Consider the following 20,526-nt stretch of genomic DNA (forward strand, 5'->3'; position numbering starts at 1 on the left):
AACAAATGAACAAACCAACCCCAAAGAAGGAAGGGAGTAGAATAAGTCCAAACTGCCAAGAGACACAAAACAAGAAAGAGCTTTTCAGGCTATGTACTTGCTCAAAAACAGCTTGGAGCTGAAGTGAGACAATTTTGCTAGATTTCCCCTGTGTTCAAGGAAACACGATGGGATTTTCTACTGTGCAAAGCAGTCCAGAAAGCAGACAGCATGAAAGGTACTTAGCTGCACTAAGTGTTATTTAATTTTTTTTCTTAATTGAAAAAACACACAACACTTTGTTTTTTCAATTAAGAAAATTGTATTAAAAATGGGATGTGAGAAATATGAAAGAGAATTATTACTGCTGTGCCATAAAATCTTCGAAAGAACTGAAACTTACTTTAATCCAAACTTCTCCCATTAGGGAAGGTGGAAAGCAAATCTGCTGCTGGGCCTCCCTATACTACACTTTTCTACAACAAGAGAGACTTCTAAATATTCAGCTCCTTCAGAAACCACAAATCCTGGGAATCTTCCATTGGAATTCACAAAAAAATTCCCAGCTTTGAAGCTGGGAATTATTTCTCAATTATTTCTTCTCTGTACTTCAATTTTTACATTACTCTCTCTTTTATTTTTCTTCTATTTTTTTCTTTTTTTTTTCTGACCCATATGCATATTCTTTGTAAATATACATAAGCACAAGCAGAAAATATGATCTAATTATATAGTTGGAAGAAACAGAAAAGTTTGATGACCATAAGGGCGTTTTGTGTACCTTCTGATCCACGTGGTGGAATGTTTTCACTGCATACAGTACCTGACCACAACTGGCCATGGAAAAGGGTGCAGTTTTGTTTAATAAACCTAAATGCGCACTGGCAGCTGTGTCTCACCACCAATAACACAAAAAGATCTTCCAAATGGCACTGCTACTAATGGCTAAAAAAAGTGGATGTAAATCCTAGATTGCCTGCCAAGTGTTTGGATTTCTTGTCTGCTGGAGTGATTCCAGTGAACAAACAGCGGAACATGCTACAGCTCCTTAAACTTGCTCTAGTCGAAAAACTGCCCTGCTATGTTTGAAAAGATATTAAATATGTAACAAGTACAACTCCCTAAGTCACATTTACTTGTTTATTTCAGCCCTATCAAACATGAGTCAAGAAAATATACTAGCAAATTGTTTGCAAAAAAAAAAAAATAAAAAATTATGGTCCGTGGGAAAAAAAAGGGTGATTTTAGCATTCATACTTGACCTCTGCTAACAATCAAACTGATGTCAAATATATCACTTTTATTTAACTTTTTGCATTTTCATTTACCTTGAGTATCTATTCAGTTGCTTATTATACCCTTATTAAAGATTCCATTATTTCGCAACAACTTTGTGTGCCTCAGAGCAGTTCCTATTTAAACTGCCATATGTCTACCTGCCTAGCAAATGAGCAATGGTACAGCAGCTGCCACAGAGAAGCAAAATCCATAAGGAAGCCCGAGGCTGCTCTGAAAGAGGGCCCATGAGCTCTCTTCCAATTTCCATGTGGAAAAGATTATCTGAGTAGAAGCACCTTTGCAGGGGGATTCGCTGTCCTAACAAGTGACACCATGAGTTGTCGCTTAAGCATCTGTTGATACAGTCTGCTGATAAAAAAATACTGTCTGAGCTAATCTTCCTTTTCCCACAGCAGTTCCTATGCTGGAATAACAAAAATATTTTAGGACAAATTGTTGCTTTCCACACAGGGCATTAGCAAATGCAACATGCAAAACCCTTTCATGAGATGTATCAGCACAACCACCCTGTCAGAACCGGCGCACTTCATGGCTGGAGCGTGTGGCAATGGGCCTGTGTGATGGTTTGAAACTGTCTCTTTAATTTTTCTTTGCAAAGTTCAAGCAGAGAAAGTGAAATAGTGTAAATAAGTCACTATTGGGTGTAAGAAAGCAAAATAACGATTGTTCTAAACACTTCCATTGGATAGATAGAAATGTTTAGGAAGTACTACTCAAAACAAAGTGGGGAGTTTGCAGTCTGCAGTCGGGGCAACTTGCTGGGCTGTCTAGCTGCTGTTCTCTTCTGGCTGAAGATAACACGTACTGACCTTGGCAAGCTAAGTTAACAACTTTTCTGCTTTAGCTAACTCTGCTTTCTGCCAAGGGGGTCTGGGGGAAGACTCCTGGGAGAGAGGCCCCTTGGGAAAGGTCCCCTTTGGGGGGAAGCAAAGGGATCTTGGTTGTGCTTTTCTGTTGATTGTATATATTTGTAAATGTTGTGAATTTTGTATATTTGTACATATTCACTGCATTTCATCATAGATTGTAGATTCTGCTTTGTAAATACAGCTTTCATCTGCTTCCAGACTGAACTAGCCTGGTTATTGTTGGTGTGGGGGTGGAATTTCAGCTCACACTGACACAGCCTGGCCCAGCCCTACACCACATTTTCAGCAGACATACCTGGCTGGAGAAGCCCATCACAACTTGTCGTTGTTTAAGGTTGGTCTCCCCATCAAGATTGGCAGTTTCCAAGTGACAGATCCCATTCTGATCAGAGGAGTAGAGCAGTAGGATATCGGCTGGGATGGTCTCATTGCACTGCAGCTGCACGAAATCTCCCACTCGGACATCCTTCCAGCATTTCTCAACATAAGCATGTTCTTCCCTGTTGCATTAAAAACATGTCAGGGGTCAACAGTGACATTAGGAAGGCAGGGCTCTTTGTTAGTGGGGCTTCAAAAAAAGAAAATAGAGGAGTGGTGACACAGTGTTCGGACTTTTCTTTGGTTTTTGGTTTTTTTTTTGTGTGTGTGTTTTATTTTTTTAAAGACACAACATAAGAGCTAGAAACTAGTGATTTAGACACTGTCATAGTATTACTTCACTGTACATCACATTCAAATAAAATTTTTACATGGAGTAAAAAAAGAAACTAGAATATTCCTCTTTCATTCTTGCATTAGATCAGGAATCTCCACAGCAAAACATAGACTAAGGGAGGTGTTCTGAAGTATTTTTAATCAAGAAATGTAGACGTTTAACCAAAAAATATTAATTTTCACCATGTGACCTTTTCTCAGATATTTTTCAACAACAGCACATAGATCCTAAAGAAGCAAACTTGGTGTCTCAGCTACATTTGCTTCAGATGTTTCCAGTCTGTATCTCTCAAAAGGTTTATTACAAATCTTGAACTTGTCAGAAAGAAACAAACTTAAGAGGTAGAACAGCAGACAAATGACTCCTTAATATTAATAATAATTAAAAAAAAAAGGCAACTGGAGCTCAAGTTTAATGGAAAAGTTAAGGTAAGAAACAAAGAGATTCTAAATTAAAAAAAAAAGTTTATGGGGTTCAGGGTTCATAAAATAGCAAACTTTATTTGACATTACATTTTCAATAACTGAGCCTTTGACTGCTCTTTACCATCTAAGCAAACTGAAAACTGCACAATAAGCTTTGATATTAGTTAATGGGAAAACTGCAGGGGCAACAATGGCCTAGTTCCTCTAACTCTTGAGAGGAAATTATTTTTTCAATATGAATAATTGAATCGTATTTTGCCTTGCCCTGTAAGAGGGAAAATGTTCATTGTACTTTACCAGACAGACAGTAAAAGGCTTTTTGTAATGACTCAGAGTCTCATTTTTTGTTTTTAAGTTTTTAATCATCCTCATCTATTGCCTGGAGAATACTGTGTTTCAATTAAGTGTTTGTATCATGAGAAGGGGAGCAGTGATATAGCAGATAAAATGTTTTGCTACAGTTCTAAGCATACATCCAAGCATTGCTTCAGAGTCATGCCAAAGGCTACTTCCTGCTAACCTACTTTCCTGGTCTTCCATAAAGGAGAGCCAGCCATGATGCTGGCAGGCAAACCCTTGCACTTGGCTTATATCCTCAGCTGTAAAACAATAAGAAATAACTGCATCCTGTAAAGGTTATGCATGTAGTTAAATTCTGTGTGTTTCCTAGTGGCATCCACTCTTTATTCAAAAACAAACCCCCAACCTTCCCAACCTAACTATTTAAATCCCTTTAATGTTACATGTGAGGCACTGGGCAAATAATACTTTGTAGCTGTAATTTTTTGCTCTGGAATTTTTCATTCTTCTTTATACATTTGTCTGTCTCAGCTTATCTGTATGTCCCTTTTTGTTTTGTTCAACAGCCATAAAAGAACACACTGAAGATCAGAAGTTCGTTGTAATTTAATTTGATGTTGCTATGCATTTAAATTAAAAAAAAAAATCCAAACTTCCAGATCAACTTGTATTTGAACACCGTTTAAGCAGGTGCATATTGAGTATTTATTGCTCTACAAAGTAGATGCAAATATTAGTACAGCAAATCAGCTAAGTAGCTATGAATCCTTCCCATGTCAAATACTTTCTGAAATTTGTTTGTTTAAAACATAAAAATTAGATAACAGAGGCAGTTCAGAGCAAGTAGGTAGCTTATCTTGCTATCCAAAGTCATCTGGATGCCAGGTAGAATTTCCATACAATGTCTGCTATGACTTCTGCAGGGCAATTCTACCTCTGTACGTCAACTCTTGCATAATTCTGAAGTTTATAGAACACACTTCTGAATTTCTGTGCTCATAAAATGGTATAGAAGGGCCTTGCCCAGCTGGCTCTTTTCCACATCAGCCTGAATAGACCAGGCTGGCAAAACTAATCCACAGAAATCATAGATTTGCAACATTTTTTTCAGTAATTCCCTATGAAACATACATTACACATAAAGCTTTAGGTTCTGCCCATTCACTAATTACAGAGCAGATGGTGAGTAAGAAAAGCCAAATGACCTCTTTTAGTTCAGAGGAAATATCTCTCTTAGCACAGGGATTAGAGTTAAGGAATTGCTGGAACCCCAAACCTGCATTCAGGAGCATAGACTGTCCCACTCTCCCAATGAGTGTTGAATTTGGTAAAGAAACACATTTTCTTTTCCTGAACTATTTAGCTGGAGCTCTGAGATTAACAATTTCCTACAGTTCAAAGATTTTCTACAAATTTGAGGAGGATTACTAGTGGATGAAAGGAAGAAAAAGACTTCATAAGGAACCTGGTGCACCCCACGGCAGCACTAGGTCAGTTGTCTAAGAAGATTTTTAAATGCAGTAGTTTCCTTTTAGCAATTCCTGTACCTGAGAACACTGCCCATTTTCTGTTTAGTGATTAAAGTTCATAGCACAAGCCCCAGCTGGTAAATAAACAGAGGAGCTTCACAAAGCTAAGATGGTCTGACGACGAACATACAAAGAAGGCAAACACATTTATTCAATAAAAGAAACAAAATGTGGTGATTTTCAAGAGGGGGAAAGCTGAAACTCAGATTCTTATAGCATATGCAGTCAGGGCTGGGGCACATCAAAGACATGATCTAAGATAAAAGTTTCTCAGTGCTTTCTCTCCTTTACCAGTCAATTTATAAACAGCACACTTAAAAGGTGTTCCTTTGCAGTTCTGGGATAATGGGATAGCATGATAATGCCAATCACAGCATAGTGCTGACAAAAAGAGGCAGTTAGCCTTGAACAGTCAAAGTGAAGTCTGCCAGAATTTGTTATTGAACTCATCATATCTGACCAGAAGGCCTGAACTAAATAGACTTTATGAAGTCATTTCTGGGAAGAAGGATCATAAAAAAAATCCTGCTGTGGGTAGAGATTGTGGGGGAACATGAATAAATTATTGACTTTGTGTCAACAATTTCATTTCCCATTCTTGGATTCAGTGAAGATAAATCTCATACAAAAACTGGGTCAAGATGGATGGTGAATGGGAGCAAATAAAAATTGTTGTTTGCTCCCCAGATAAGATTAAATAAAAATAATTTTTCATGTGCACTCCACAACAGGTCTATGAGTCCTAGACTGTCTTGGGGAAAGATCTTCAGAAATTTTTATCACCTGTATCAACCAATTAGTTCAGTGAGTTTTATTTCCTTGAATTACTGCAAGCTTCATCTCAGAACACTTTGTAGCATGAAGACATTGCTCTCCCTTTCACCCCATAAATTGCCATAAGACTATAATACATATTGAGAAACAGTATCAGTCTCGTGAAAAGACAAACCCAAACGTTTGTGCTTTATCATGGATAGATTCACTGGAATGTTAGATCTGAAAATGCCCTGCCTTGATCATCACCTGTTACATAAACAGTGCTCGTGTTCTGAGAGTCTCAGTTCTACATAGACAACTGGTAGAATCACACAGCTACTTATCCTTCACAGCTTAGTTTTGCCCATAGAAAGCCCACACATTTTTATGCTATCAAAGACTACACCAGCTTTTATAAGAAAAGCCTCATAAAATGTTTTCAAAGACTGCTTTATGGCCATGACCTCACAAATATGAGCTACTGCCATAAAGCTTTGGAAAAATGACAACAAAGGAGCAGATTTAGAACTTGAGTAAGTCACTAGACTGGAGGAACTGATTCTGAAACCTTTCTGTAGGTTAGAGTACAGCACACCCTGGTTGATAGTACTCCTGAACTAGAGATATCTGAGCGTTCGTCACTGGTTTCTGTCATGTTACCATTACAGTATCTGGGAAGGTTATTTTCAGCCCAGCAGCACCAATGATGTCATCTAGCAGCAGCTGGTCCTGTAACAAGCCCTCATTAGCAAACAGCTACAGCCTTTCCTCATAGGCCCAAACTCTCTCTCAGGATTTGAATGCCACTTTAAGACAGCAATGAGCATCTTCTAAAGATAACAGGAGTGAAATTTTTCTGTAGCCTAATAAAACGCAACTTTAATTGTACCAGTTTAACGTTCCAAACTCCCTAATACTAGAAACAAATCTTACATTTTTATGTGCTAAAAAATGTCTATAGCATCCTGACAAGGAAGTTATCCTTTCAGCTATAAAAGAAGTCAATATTCAACTTCTGTAAACAACTCAAGTTTATGTGAACCATACCAGAGCTTCATAAATGTATTAAATGTCCATATACAAGGTTTTGGAGTTCTTTTAACTCACCTTCATCCCAATTCTATAATGATCCATATCAAATGCAGAAATAATTACAATAAAAAGGTAACAAGTACTTTGAATACGTTTTCCTAGTCTTTACTAGGTTAATTTTGTAAGTTACAGAGTATTGTAAATTTTTTAGTGCTGTCTTGAACAGAATGTTATTGCTACAATTCTGCTTGGCACCAGGTGGAATGAATAGGTAACTTCAAGGTCACTTAACAACTGCTAATAATTAACATTAGTTTCTAAAGACTCCCATTACCTTGTCAAGTTTCTGGAAGACAGAGCTGTTTTTTTTTTTTGTTGTTGTTTTTTTTTTATTCTTCCCCCCCTACAGTTATCTCCTTACACGATCATGTAGCTCTTGAGGTCATATGGTAGAAACCTGCTTCTCTCCAGGTGTTTTAAAAATTCAGACAGTTAGGATGGAGCTTAATGCCATGAGGTCATGATTCCTCAGGTCTCTGAGCCAAAGCCGTAAGTTCTCATTTATTTGCCCTGTGTCTTTAGATGTTAGCTTCTGCTGCTGCCTGCTAATCCATTGCACATTTTCTGCAAAGCAGTTTTAAATGCCTTGGCAGGTAATAGATCTTGAAGAAAGCTCTGATAAAGCAACACACAAACCAAGGGTAGCATTAGTAATGTATTTATGGATTTTCTTCCCCAGAGACCAAGATCCTCCCTGTAGCAACACACACTGACAGGAACTGCTAGCTTGCTGCTCCTTGACTTTCAAGGGCTCCTGTCTGGACCTGCTGCAACCTGTTGAAAACCTGACATTTTACTTCAGCATTTAGTCAATTCAGCACCTCATATATTTCTTCATTACACAGTCAGCATGTTCACTATAAGATACATTTGTGTTTTAATTATTTCTTCACAATTTTTGTACCACTTATTTCAAATAGCTGCATGGTGATATAACACACCTGAGTGTAGTGTTGGTTAAGGACATTTTCTCAGCTCACTGGAAATTTGATACTGCTATTCCAAAGAAAATTGATTGCAAATTTTTAACCCACAGGAAAAATGGTAGGACTTCAGGTGAGCCACAGGCTTCAGACTCTTTTATTTTGGGATGTGTATAAAATGAACCCACTAAAGCCTCCAGCAGGCTTCTAGTGTTTAAAGTTATGCTCTGTTTGAAAATAAAAGTAATAAAGCAGAAATAAAAGGCTTCTTAACAAGTGAAAATTCAGCGTTGCTGAATGACACTTTAAATGAAAGCACTGACAACTCATCTCTTTTTGCTGACTGTGCCCTTGGCAGGATGGTATTTTCCCCTCATCCTGCTTTTCACTCTACAAACTTTCAGGTTCACCCTGAGATGAATGAACTGTATATGGTGTTTCCAGAATCCAGAGAAAAGTTGTCTTTTTCCTTTCATGTCTGAGATTTGACAGTAGGTCAATTCCTGTTTTCAAGCATGCCCCCTACCTTCTCTGCTATCTTCCAGATCCCACAGACCTCTGTTGGTGATCGCATCCTTGGCCAAAGCCAGTCACTCTCCCAGACTCGGGGAGTGTCCAAAGGAGCTAAAAACCTCTACTTCTTTCAGAAGGTTCAGCTGATCACAGCATATGAAGATGGTTGAAATAGAGGGGCAGCTTCCTTAGTTTTAAGAAAACATGGAGTATAATCTATATACTGCAGACAAGTGGATCTCCATTGCTGTCAAATAGATAAATTACAGCACTGGATTACAAAAACCTAAGCTGCCTGAAATATTTTAATTCCCTTTCAAACCACTGTGTCCATCATAAGCCAATTCCAGATTTCCAGCTGTTGTCAGTTCTGCTTTCATGCAACACAGAGATGAGTTCTTTGTTTTTTCCTTATTTCTCCTGCACTAGGACTTAGTGCTGGTGTACTTGCACCAAGGAGATAGAGAGTTGTAGCAAAGGCCAGCCTGAACTTTTTGTATTACAGCCATCAGTTGGTCTACAGAGGAAGGGGAGATTGATGCTTGTAGGTACTACTTGAAAACCACAGGGCCTGAAAGCATCACAGAGGAACTTTCTATTGAGAGAGCAATCAGGCTACCTCATTTAGGATGCCTGCTGACTACCTAGTTATCTAACACCTCCACAGGATTAGCCAAAGCAGCTAGGTTTCTCTGAGTCACTGTCTCAGGTATCTGACTTTAGGTGCTTAAAATTAAGCAATATGAATAGCTTAAATAATGTTAGTTTTATATGGCTGCTGCTATCTAATGTGTTTCTGTACCATCCTGAACTGTGTGCAGTCCTTGCATTTGTATCTGAGGGTCTGTTGAAACAATGATAAAAGAATAGGTTAATTCTTTCAGAACTGTGAAACAAATGTAAAAACCTGTCTGGATTTTATGGAGTATTAGTTTATATCCAGTTTAGTTTAACACCACTCCTGGAGGTGTTCAAGAGGGGATTGGATGTGGCACTTGGTGACATGGCTTAGCAGTCATGAGGTCTTGGGTGGCAAGTTGGACTTGATGATCCTTGAGGTCTTTTCGCACCTTATTGATTCTGTGATTCTGTGATTAGATCCAGGTCATATATCAATTGCTTATAGAGTAGCTCCTTGAACATTACAGAACTTCAAGAAATATTAAATAATAGCTTTAGCAACTGTTGACATTCACATAAGGGGTTTGTATACTACATTCAGTGCTAGCCCCCAATGGAAAGAGTTCAGAAAAAACTAACCACAGCAGATTTAGAAGCATTGACTGACAAGAAAGATGAAAGAGTGATCTATATGCAGGGTGTGGCAAAAGGAACATGATAAAAATCACACATATTCAAAGACTGTAATTAAATGGTATGGATGAATAACTAATTAGGCTTGCATGACACCAGGTGATATGAGGAATTTAAATGGAATTAAAGAAGAAGCATAGTATCATAGAAAACGCTTCGACAGTCACATTTTGTAGCCATGGAAGCCTCGTTGCTTGGAAAATTCAAAAGCAGACAAAGTATATTTTAAAGAATACCAAGCAAAGGATGAAATTAAACTTTAATTAAACTGTACCACCTGCAATTGGGTTATTTGTTGTCTTTTAGTGTTGTACAATCTGTTCTGACAGCACAACAGTTTATGTACAACTATTATGTTTCCAAAAGTTTTTGGTTCAGGAATCAAAATCTCTGCAATTGAACATTAGATTTAATTTATTGAATTTCCCAAAGATAATTTAATGATAATTAATTGTCTCTTATTTTCTCAATTAAATGTTCTTTAAATACACTATTAGAAGTGTCTTTTCTTTCATTTGACTGGCAGACTAGATTTCCCATTCCAGCTGATTCTGTGAAAAGAAAATTAGAAGAAATGTGTTTACAGGGCAACCTATTTAAATTCGATTTCCATTGCTTTAAGCTGAAAGAAGGCAAGTTACTGCAGTTCCCCTAGTCTTCAAGAAAGTTTTGAAGAATGTTCAGCATTTGGAAAACATTGTTCTGCCTTTGTATTTTTTTTCAACAAGAACTAGAGTTCTTATTATTGAAATCAGAAATAAAGACAATATATTCTCTATGACTAACTCTTAAAATCTAAGTAATCTTTCACTTCAGGATGGAAGACCAGTTCATCTGTTTAAAAGAGTTTTTGCTGTTGCAAGATTAATAAAATTTTCAGTGTCTTAAAATAGACTTTCACCTTGTTAAAAAAATTACCTATGTCAAGTGATTCATAAGGAAGAAAATTAGAAGGCATCAGGCTCTTCCATGACTTTGCAACTAGCAAGCAGAACAAGAAATATCAGCTTCCCAAAGCACTATAGAAGCCTGATTAAAATTATTCATGATATAATAAGCTGTAGCTACTGATCTTACGGCAATTGCAATTACCCACAATTTTTCCAGACAGGATGAATGTTACAGAATGAAGCTCTCCTCATTTTCCTTTCCCTTACATTGCCATTTTGGGCCATAAACGTTTGGTGAAATACAAAATTCTAGACAAGATTTGTTCATAGATCAAAATCCTTTTTATGGGGTAGGATAACCAACTTTATGACAGACCCATGTCAACTTTCTGTGTAAGCACTCCTAGCTATAACTTGAACCCGGATATGAACATGTTTTAATTCCATGGTGGATATTTTTCTCTTATATAAAGCAAGTTCTATTGTATTCCCTACTTCTCATGTTCCCATAGTAAATTAACATGGTTGCTTTATGCAGAGAGGAAACAAATAAGATTCCTATGTGGATTCATTCATTAGTACCTAGTGCAACATCTATTATAATTCAAACTGGTTTTAACAAGCATTAACAAATAATCCATTGCCTCACAGATTAATGCAACATTGAGAAGGTTAAAAAAATCCAACTAGATTGCAATCTCAAGAGATAGGAAAAAAAAAAAGGGCAATTTTGCTACCTTACCCAAAGAGCTACAAGAGTGTTCATGGTGGAAGAGGAGAAATCTTAACTGAGCAATATTTAGACACTTTCAAAATGTCTGCTTTTTCAGCCAAGCTGGCAAGGAGAGCAGTGGGATTTAGTTATTCTCTATATGTGGGGATATGTTTAGCCCCCAGACAAGCAAATCCATTGTTTTCCTGTTCCACTGGCAGGATATAAAAATAAAAATCTGAGAAACACACGCAGGAGAAACAAACAGGAATGACAACACTGTGTGATAAAAGCCAGAGTTCTGCAAGATCTTGCTTGTGAAAGCATATGTTATATAAAGTACTGTTGATTAATTTGAGAGATGACAGGCAGCATTCACAGAGATGGGAACTTCTGCTCTTTTGGCTCCCAGATATTTTAACAAGGAGAAGTAATTTTCAGCTTTGCTAAGAGAACAGTTTGGATATAATGAAATATAATTTGCAAACTTCTGAAAGTCCTAACAGCAAGAGGTGATGAAACCTCTTTTTTGAAGAACTGAGCACAAATACATGTAGTTAATTCATTTAGAGATGTCTGAGCAGAGGCACATATCACTGTCTTCCATTTTTAAACCACTTTTATTTCATACACAACATAGTAAAAGAAATAAAATTGAAAGCTAGTCTATAGTGTATATCGTAAAATTAAATGTACTTTGAAGGGCTACATTTTAAATATATTTCTTGGCATCTAAAAGTGCAAATAGGTTCCATGAAGATCTTGTTCTGTGTTACCTTGTAGTGGTAGAATTAATCCCTCATGAAATTCCTTAAAAATCCATGTATTCATAGCTATTTAGGCACCTGTTTTCACTGTATTCCATGTTTAAGAGGCCAACAGCCACATCAATACCACGAAACTCAAACTTACCTCCCCAATCTGAAAATGAGGTTTAAACAACAACAAACCAAACAAAAAACCCCACAACTCCCCCCCCCCCAAATAAAACGTTTTTTCCCTATATCAGAACAAATACCAGGTGATACAGGGTCGCTATGACTTTGATTTTCCAATAGGTATTAATTAATTGTTTTTTTACAACTAAAAGCCTCATCATTGATAAAAGATCTCAAGCCAACATTTTTTTTTCAGTAATAAAAGCTGTACAAAACTCACCTGCTGTAGATATAGCATCCCATATGGTTGATTTCTTTGTCTAATTTGTACCGCCGAAAGTCCTCCCAAGCATCTTTAATGGCTGTAATGGCCATTATAACACAAATGGGAATCATAGAAACTTCTGGTTGGAAAGCATTCACCACTGGCACAAAATTCAACAGTGCAATGGTCACAAAGTAAATGTTGGCAAAACGGTGAAATTGCTCATAGATGTTTTTAGGGAGGAAAGTCAAGACGGTATATTTCGTGGTCTTAATTTTATTGGAGTCATAGTATCTGTTTGGATTTTCCTTCCACTTCTTACTTCCAAAGGGCAAGTTGGAGATGATCACACGCTTGTTTTCATTCTTCTTCTTCCTTTTCTTTGCTTTTCCTCTCTTATCCAGCTCTTCATTTTGGATTTCAGTTTCTGAAGCACCACATCGGCAGCATGTTTCCTTGAAAAAATGTTTTTTCCATAACATTCTAGAGAAGCAACCTGGAATACCTTTCCTTGACATCTTGTTTTCCTTTCAAAAAGTGGCCTCAAGTTGGAAAGCAACAGATTTAGAAGAGTTCAGTAACCCAAATAAACTCCCAAGGAACAGAGAGAGGAGTAAAGATGTCCGAAGCCCAGGGCTGCACGTCCTTTTACTCCAACCTCCACCTGCCTGGGAACAGGTATCATCCTGACTCAGCTGCTCTGGGTCCTAGAGCCTGCTGGGGAGGCTGCACCTCAGCTATGACAGAGGCATCCTGAATGTTTTGTTATTCCTGTTAGCCTGTGCCTGGAGGCCCTGTTCAGAGCACTTCCCTGGCATTGAGTATCTGCTCTAGTTTTACACAGAACAGCGTCAAAGCTAAGAACGTGCACACAATTTTCATGGATCACTCCACAGCTTTCAGAATCTCTTTATAAGCCTGGGAGTTGGCAGGAAGTTCAAAGGTAATGGGCAGAGCTCTGCGTCCCAGAAGTCAACAGAAGATTTCTGTAAGCAATCTTTCTTTTACTTCCTCTATTCACTACTACTTGCAAGACTATAAAATTGATTATTAAACAACCTTACCTCCCCAAATCCAGCAAATCGATGATAGACAGTTGAAGGACAGGTTACCTAAATCACCCTTCACCCCGATCCTTTTCCTCTGATAGGCCTTCAGCTTCTAGACACCCAATGCATCACTCTCTCATCCAGTAACTCCTCCCAGTCTCTCATTTCTTCTTCATTATCAGTCCATGTGCCTCGGACATGTATGTAAGCAAAGATGAGGCTTAATTTCCCAGAGAGCTAATGAGATGTGTACAAACCATAGTGATTTCTTTTCTATGACCTGAGCTTAAGGAGATGTGAAAAACAGAAAGAGATCCAAGGATTTACATTTCTAAATGGAATCTCCTGTCTATTACATTATGTAGTCACAAGCTAAGTAGTCTCAAGTTAGTACTTGGATGAGAAACTATGATGAAATCGAAATGTTGCAATAAGAATTGCACATGAAAATACTTCTTCCTTCTGAGTCACTACTGAGCAAACATCACAGCTTACTGCAGGTGTTGTACCATCTCCACAGCAAAACTGTGCTGTATTGATTGCCTGCCTTTACTGGAAGTCCCATAAAATTATTTTCAGTTCCTGATTGTGCTTCACCTTGAATGGAGTTGATTATTCATTTTTCCAGTAACGGTTTTAGTGTGAGACGTCTGAAAGACTGCTCCAATTTGTTAAACAGCCTGAGTGATCCTTTTCAGACTTGGATACGTTTCATTTTCCCTTCAGTTCCTTCTGCTACCTGGAGTGGATGTTGTGTGTGTTGGCAAGCTGGTTTGGAAACTTGGAATGAAAGCTTGTGTATCAGCACACACTGCTGTGGTATGAAACAAAACTTCAATGATAGCAGTATGACTTAAGTGAGATAAATGAAGCGTTTTTAGAGGCAGAAAAAGAAGTCTTTTATAACAGCTTGTCCAAACTTACTCTACTCCAAAGGGTCAGCAAGGGAATTACTGCAGAGTCAGATGAATAGTTTCCACCACATCCAATGCAAAGCAAAATAATTTGTTAAGTTTACTTACTTGTCATATACTCTGGTTTTAGAGAAGTTTATTGTCTTATCAAAAAGGTATTTTTTATAGTCTTCAACGGCATCTTTAATCATGCTGGCAAGCAGCACCGCAATCAGAGGCAGCACAGTAATCTCCCTGTGGAAGACTTTCACTTGTGGGAACCAGTTCAGAACCACCAGAAATAGAAAATAAAGATTACCCAGCCTGAAAAGGTATGAAAAAAGAAAAAGCAGCCAGAAACTAGATTGTGTCCTTTTCTTAAAGCACATCACCCATTTTGTGTCAAAGGAACACTAATCATTTCACTCCTCTTCCCTCTTCTCTTTTCTCAGAATGAATGAATCAGTTGCTTAACTGAGATCCTATTTTCTTTTTCTTTGGAAGAGCCTGTGAAATACATTTCCATATTATTATAGCTACTCTATTTTCCAGTTATTGCAAACACTTTATGTCTCAAGGAACTATGAATTCTTTAATGACCCCCCACTGCCTTAGTCTTGAAAACAAATGCTTAAAGAAACTTAAAAAACTCAAGCCAGTATAATAGAATGGGTGTAAACTCTCACATTTAGAATTATGGAAAGGTTTCCATCAGGAATCCATAAAGGATTCTACAGGTGGAAGGTTAAATTATAAATGCATAAATCTAAATACAGAAGGAAAATTTCAAAGCTAGACATGGATATACAACTTTCATGTATCATACTGATATTTCTCTGGGCATCTTATTGACATGATACATTATGCTGGGGGGGGTTGTTTACATAATTTCAAACCATCACTTGGATAGAAGCCTGAGCTAGCACTCGCAGATACATGTAAACTGTTTATAAGCTGGTAGACAAGGTCACTTGCATGCCATCAAAAAGATATGAAAATTAGTCTATAAGCCTCTGACATCTACAAAATTTTATAGGTGTCTCATGACATCCAATGAATATCTTCATGTTCTTAAAAATTAGAGGCTTATTCAACTCTGAAACAGAGGGGTTTTTAAGTAAAACCTTGATATTTTTGCATAGCAAACACTTCCAGCATTCAAATGAGACAGCTGGGGTGGGTTAAGCACTCCTTGTGTTCACTTGTTTTAAACCTCCATTTCAGTCTGAATTGAGTGGCATTTGGTTACAAATAATCATCACCTACATTTTAGCAATGTGACAATTCCTAAAGCAGCCCTTCTCTATCAACCTCAAATATCAGTGTTTCAGAGAGTTTTAATTTTCATGCATCACTGAATGAAGATTTTTACCTGTGAAACTGCTCAAAAAGGTTTTGGGGCAAAAAAGTGAACCACGTGTATTTTGTGGTCCGTATCCTGTTTCCAGAATAAATGGTTGAGGCTTGTTTCCAGTCTTTCCCCTGTCTTCCATTGTCAGGAAACACAATCCTCCATTTATTTAAGTCGAGCTTTGCTTTATCTCTGACAGAAAACAGCAGTGGTGTCGATTCTGATAAAGTCTGGGAGGAACTTTCAGTTCCTAGTCGCCTCCAACGGTACAAAGCAGAGTCCACAGACAAAGCCATTCCCAGCAGCGATGTCAAGCTGAAAGACAAATGCATGACAAGGACTGAAAACCAATTCCATTCTGATAGAAAAGTCACTTCATTTCTTGCTAGCAGAGGTCTGAAGAAGCAAACAATACTGTTCAGTGCAGTGCATGTTCAGCCTTTGAGCTCAGCACCCTCTGCAGAGAATGTACAGAATAAAAGACAGAAGAAAAACTTCAATATGAGAAAATCTATTTCTATCTCTGGGGGGAAAAAATTCTCATATATATTTTCTCTGTGTTATAACAGCAAACTAACATAGATAAAGCTGATTTAACAGAGATGAACAATGGCTTTTCCATCACAAATTCTGTATCATTTTCCTCGGTCATAAACTGCCACCAAATCTATTCAGGCATTTTTCTTCAAATGCCTGAGTTTCTCACAATGTTTTTTTGTATTCACACTTACTTTACAGAGGGACTGGTTTAGGTGTTGAATCTTAATAGCTCAGATAACAAATAACTGTTGCATCAGCTTAATCTCATTTACACTCATGTAACAGTTTTCCAGAGCCTCCATAGAAATCTGATTTGAATGGAAAACACCAGTCAGCAGTAAAACAATGGATAATTCATTAGTTAGATGAAGAAATTTAATCTCCCAATACCAATCCTGTTGTCATTGAACACTTTGCTTCTGACTTGCTCACACATCTGCAACTGCAATTCCGATACAGCATGCAGGATGCCCAGGCTCCAGCAGTTCAGGTGCAGATGTTATGCTCAACCTGAACACAATAAAATTTCAATCCAGCAGTAAGACTTTGAGGACTAGAAGCTGCCTTACAATGATGAGGCACTAAATGTGAGATTGCTGCAGAGCAGAACCATCCCCTCTGGAAGGCCAATATTAGGTATCTTTGGAGCCTTCTCTTCTCCAGGCTGAACAACCTCAGCTCTCAGCCTGTCCTTGCAGTAGAAGTGTTCCAGCTCCATGATCATCTTCATACCCCTCCTCTAGACCTGCTCCATCAGATGGTCCATGTTCTTCCTGTGTTGAGTGCTTCAGAGCTGGATGCAGTACTCCAGGTGAGGTCTCACCAGAGAGTAGCAGAATCAGATTGATAATCTGCTGGCCATGCTTCTTTTGATGCAGCCCAGAATGCCATTGTCCTTCGGAGATGCAAATGCACATTGTTGGCTCACGTCCAGCTTCTCATCCACCAGAACTCCCTCTCAGAAGGGTTGCTTTCTATCACCTTATTACCTATCCTGTATTGATAATGAGAATTGTTTTGACGCTGCACTTGTTGAACCTTGTGATGTCCACCTGAGCCTACCTTTCAGCTTGTTCAGATCCTTCTGGATGGCATCTCATCTTTCTAGCGTATTGACAGTACCACTCAGCTTAATGCCATCTGCAAACTTGCTGATGGTGTATTCAATCCCACTGTCTATATAATTGATAAAAATATTAAACAGCATTGGTTCCAGTACAGACCCTTAAGGGACATCACTTTTCACTGGTCTCCATCTGGACTTTGACCACTACCCTCTGGATGCAACCATCCAGCCAATTCATTATCCACTGAACAGTCCACCCATCAAATCCACATCTCTCTAACTCATCAAGTAGGATGTTGTGGGGGTCACATTATTTCACAAGCCTGCAGCAAAATTTTTGAAATACGAAGTAATAACTAAAGAGTGAAAATCTTTGCACCTTTCCCATAAAATTGTGGAATAAGGTCCAAGAAAGTTTTCAAGATTTCTGATATTTGATTAAAAGGTGGTGTGAACAATATGCTGCAAATTAAAATGGCATCATTCCCACTGTCATCAGGAAGCTCTTGAAAAATCAGAATTTCTTTGTCACAAAAGGAGGACTGACATCATGGGCTCTCTGTAAAGTCTGGGGTGCAATCTGATAACTTGCATCATCAGGCCATTCAGAGCAACAATGTCATTAAACAATTGTTCTTTGCCATTTTAATCTGGATTTAAATATCCTATTTGTATTAACTAAAAAGAGTAAACCATGCTATTCTTGGGAAAAAAAACCACATTTTGCCATGCATGCTGAAAAAGACACACTGCGAAAAGCTCTTGGCTACCCTGTTTCAGAAAGAGGCCTTTGCACATGCAATAAACACAGCAGGATTGTATTTATTGCAATAAGCAGCCATTAACTATATCTCGTCAAAACTAAGGTCACCATTCATGTTACAAAAGCCTCATTTATTTTCTTCTTGCTACATTTAACCAGTGAATGAGTTTGCCCTAAACATTACCTGCAAAGTCAAAGTGTGTTCATTTACAGAATGTTAGGGGTTGGAAGGGACCTCCAAAGATCCCTGAGTCCAGCCCTGCCTGTCAAAGGAGGATCACCTAGGGCAGGCCCCTCAGAAACGTATCCAGGCAGGTTTTATGATTTAGCCTACACTGTGGTAAGATTTTACAGGGAGCTTCTCCCTGTATTCATAACATAAGATATCCAGAGGACAGGGAAACATTTGAAAACTAGAGATAAATGGGGAAATTATTTATTCCTTTTGTTGGGAGAAGTGCTGAAAGGCAGAGATAGAGGGAATGATGCTGAGTCCTTTCCAAGTGTGGATTTCAACATGTTTGGACAGTTCAGCATATCAGAGGTGAGCTACTGTCTGCTTACCTGTCTGACATCCTCTCAAGCAGGCCTATGCTTATTTTTAAATTATTTTTTCCTCTCTCTTTCTTATAGTGGGAATACATAGGCAGTCTTATACAAGAGGTGAAGTTGTTATGAGACATACCTTAAATAAGAATCCAATCAGAGGGAAGATAGCACTATAAACCCCAGCATGCAGTTGATGGAATTTGGCATTTTTATACCCAAATATCTTGAGTTTGTCTTCTATTTGTTAGTACTGTAATTTTAAATTAGCAAAAAATTTTAGAAATATTTCCCTTTATTGGAAAAGATGCATTTCATGTCTCAACTAGATTGTCTTTCCTTGGTGAATAAATCAAAATATCTTGGAATAATAGGTTAATTATAAGACTCTTTTCCAAGGACTGACTACATTTCAGTGCCTGATGCAGAACTTTCCTCTAGCTTGAGCTGTGTGGAGGCATGTTCAGGCAGCACAATCTCCTGCAGGGCTGCAGCTGTGTTATTAAGACTAGTTTCAAAATAGATGTGCTCTCAGCATATGCTGACATATGGGTCATACAGACAAGGATGATTATTAGATATCATTCAAGAAGGAAGTCTCCAACTTGCAAACAGTAATGCTGGATGCTGTGTTGATCTTCACTCTGTGAATAAGGAGCTTGCTCTGCTCTCCCATATTACATGCTCATTTAAACACTTAGACTGAAATCAGCTGTCTAGCTGCAATGAGTATCATTGCTGCCCATGTGCCCAAATACTACAGTGATGTAAGTAATACCTATTACATCTGGCCGACTGCACTTTCCATGAATGTAGGCAGAGGTAGCTTCTGCATCTTTCCTGCCTTCCAACACTAATTAATCAGTTGCCCTGTTCACACCTTCAGATAAGCTCTGTGAAACTACATCTCCATTATGTCCAGCCTGGTTATCAGAAAGGAAAGCCCAGATAAAGAAATGAAAGAAAGGAAATGATGCATATGCTACACTGCCTCTCACTCCCTCATTTGACACGTCATACGTCTCCAGCTCACCTCTGCTTCTTGGACTTGGCCTTTTCTATCTATAATACATTTAAGACACCAGTAATCAGAGAAAGCAGGAGTGAATTGCATCACCAGAGTTCTACAATTCCAATGTCTTTCCATGGCAGGGGAAATGACATCTTTAAGGTTTTAAAAGGTATTAAAGAATTTTGGGTCCAGTTATTAACTTTCTTGTTGGGCCCAAACCAGTGTATCTAAAACCAGTAGTGGAATAATGGACTGCAAAAAGAGCTCCAAAACATCAGTTAAGCATGACTACAGAACCTCTGCTTGGGCAGAGAAACTTCCATGACACACACAACTCAGGTGGCAATCATCATATGGTTTGCTAAGTCATCTCCACCCAGATCCTGGAAAGAAAGCAAGAACAGAGCAATGCCATGCCAGGGATGCAAACTGAGATTAGGGTAAGGCAAAGTGAAGCAAATTGCAGATCCACTGTACTGGAAGCTCATTTAATCAAATAAGGTTTACTTGGTAAACTGCAAATATATATATCCAGCCCAGTATCCATTTCTGGGGGTGCTTTTTGCACGGCTCTCTCTTGTTTTACAGATTATATCATGAGAAGCATTCTCATTGCTGCAGGTTGGAGGAATTTTCCATTGTGCCCTCATCTGGCTATTTAGAAATCTTTCGAGTTTCGTATTGCAAGAGAGGTGAATATCTGTTTCAATGCAATGTGTGCCTCTTTCTCTAGCTCTTTGAGTGATCCTGCACACTACTTAATTAGAAGACCATGTATTTCAAACTCCAGCCAATGGCAGAATTTAGTTGCATTTTAGCCCAGAAATGAGGACACCAAAATTAAAGC

General features: G+C 38.2%; 1 protein-coding gene across 1 annotated transcript in view; it reads right to left on the reverse strand.

Annotated features, from left to right (window-relative positions):
- Positions 1 to 16,084, reverse strand: part of ATP10B (ATPase phospholipid transporting 10B (putative)) — a 51,748-nt gene extending 35,664 nt beyond the window's left edge. The window contains exons 1-3 of the mRNA XM_054389387.1: positions 15,774 to 16,084; positions 14,531 to 14,725; positions 2,443 to 2,647 (exon numbers count right to left, since the gene is read on the reverse strand). Coding sequence (XP_054245362.1) covers positions 2,443 to 2,647; positions 14,531 to 14,725; positions 15,774 to 16,084 — 711 coding nt within the window. The remainder of the gene's footprint in view (positions 1 to 2,442; positions 2,648 to 14,530; positions 14,726 to 15,773) is intronic.
- Between the last annotated feature and the right edge of the window lie 4,442 nt (positions 16,085 to 20,526).

The sequence above is a fragment of the Indicator indicator genome, chromosome 18, assembly GCF_027791375.1.
Source record: "Indicator indicator isolate 239-I01 chromosome 18, UM_Iind_1.1, whole genome shotgun sequence".
In the NCBI taxonomy this organism is placed as follows: Eukaryota; Metazoa; Chordata; class Aves; order Piciformes; family Indicatoridae; genus Indicator; species Indicator indicator.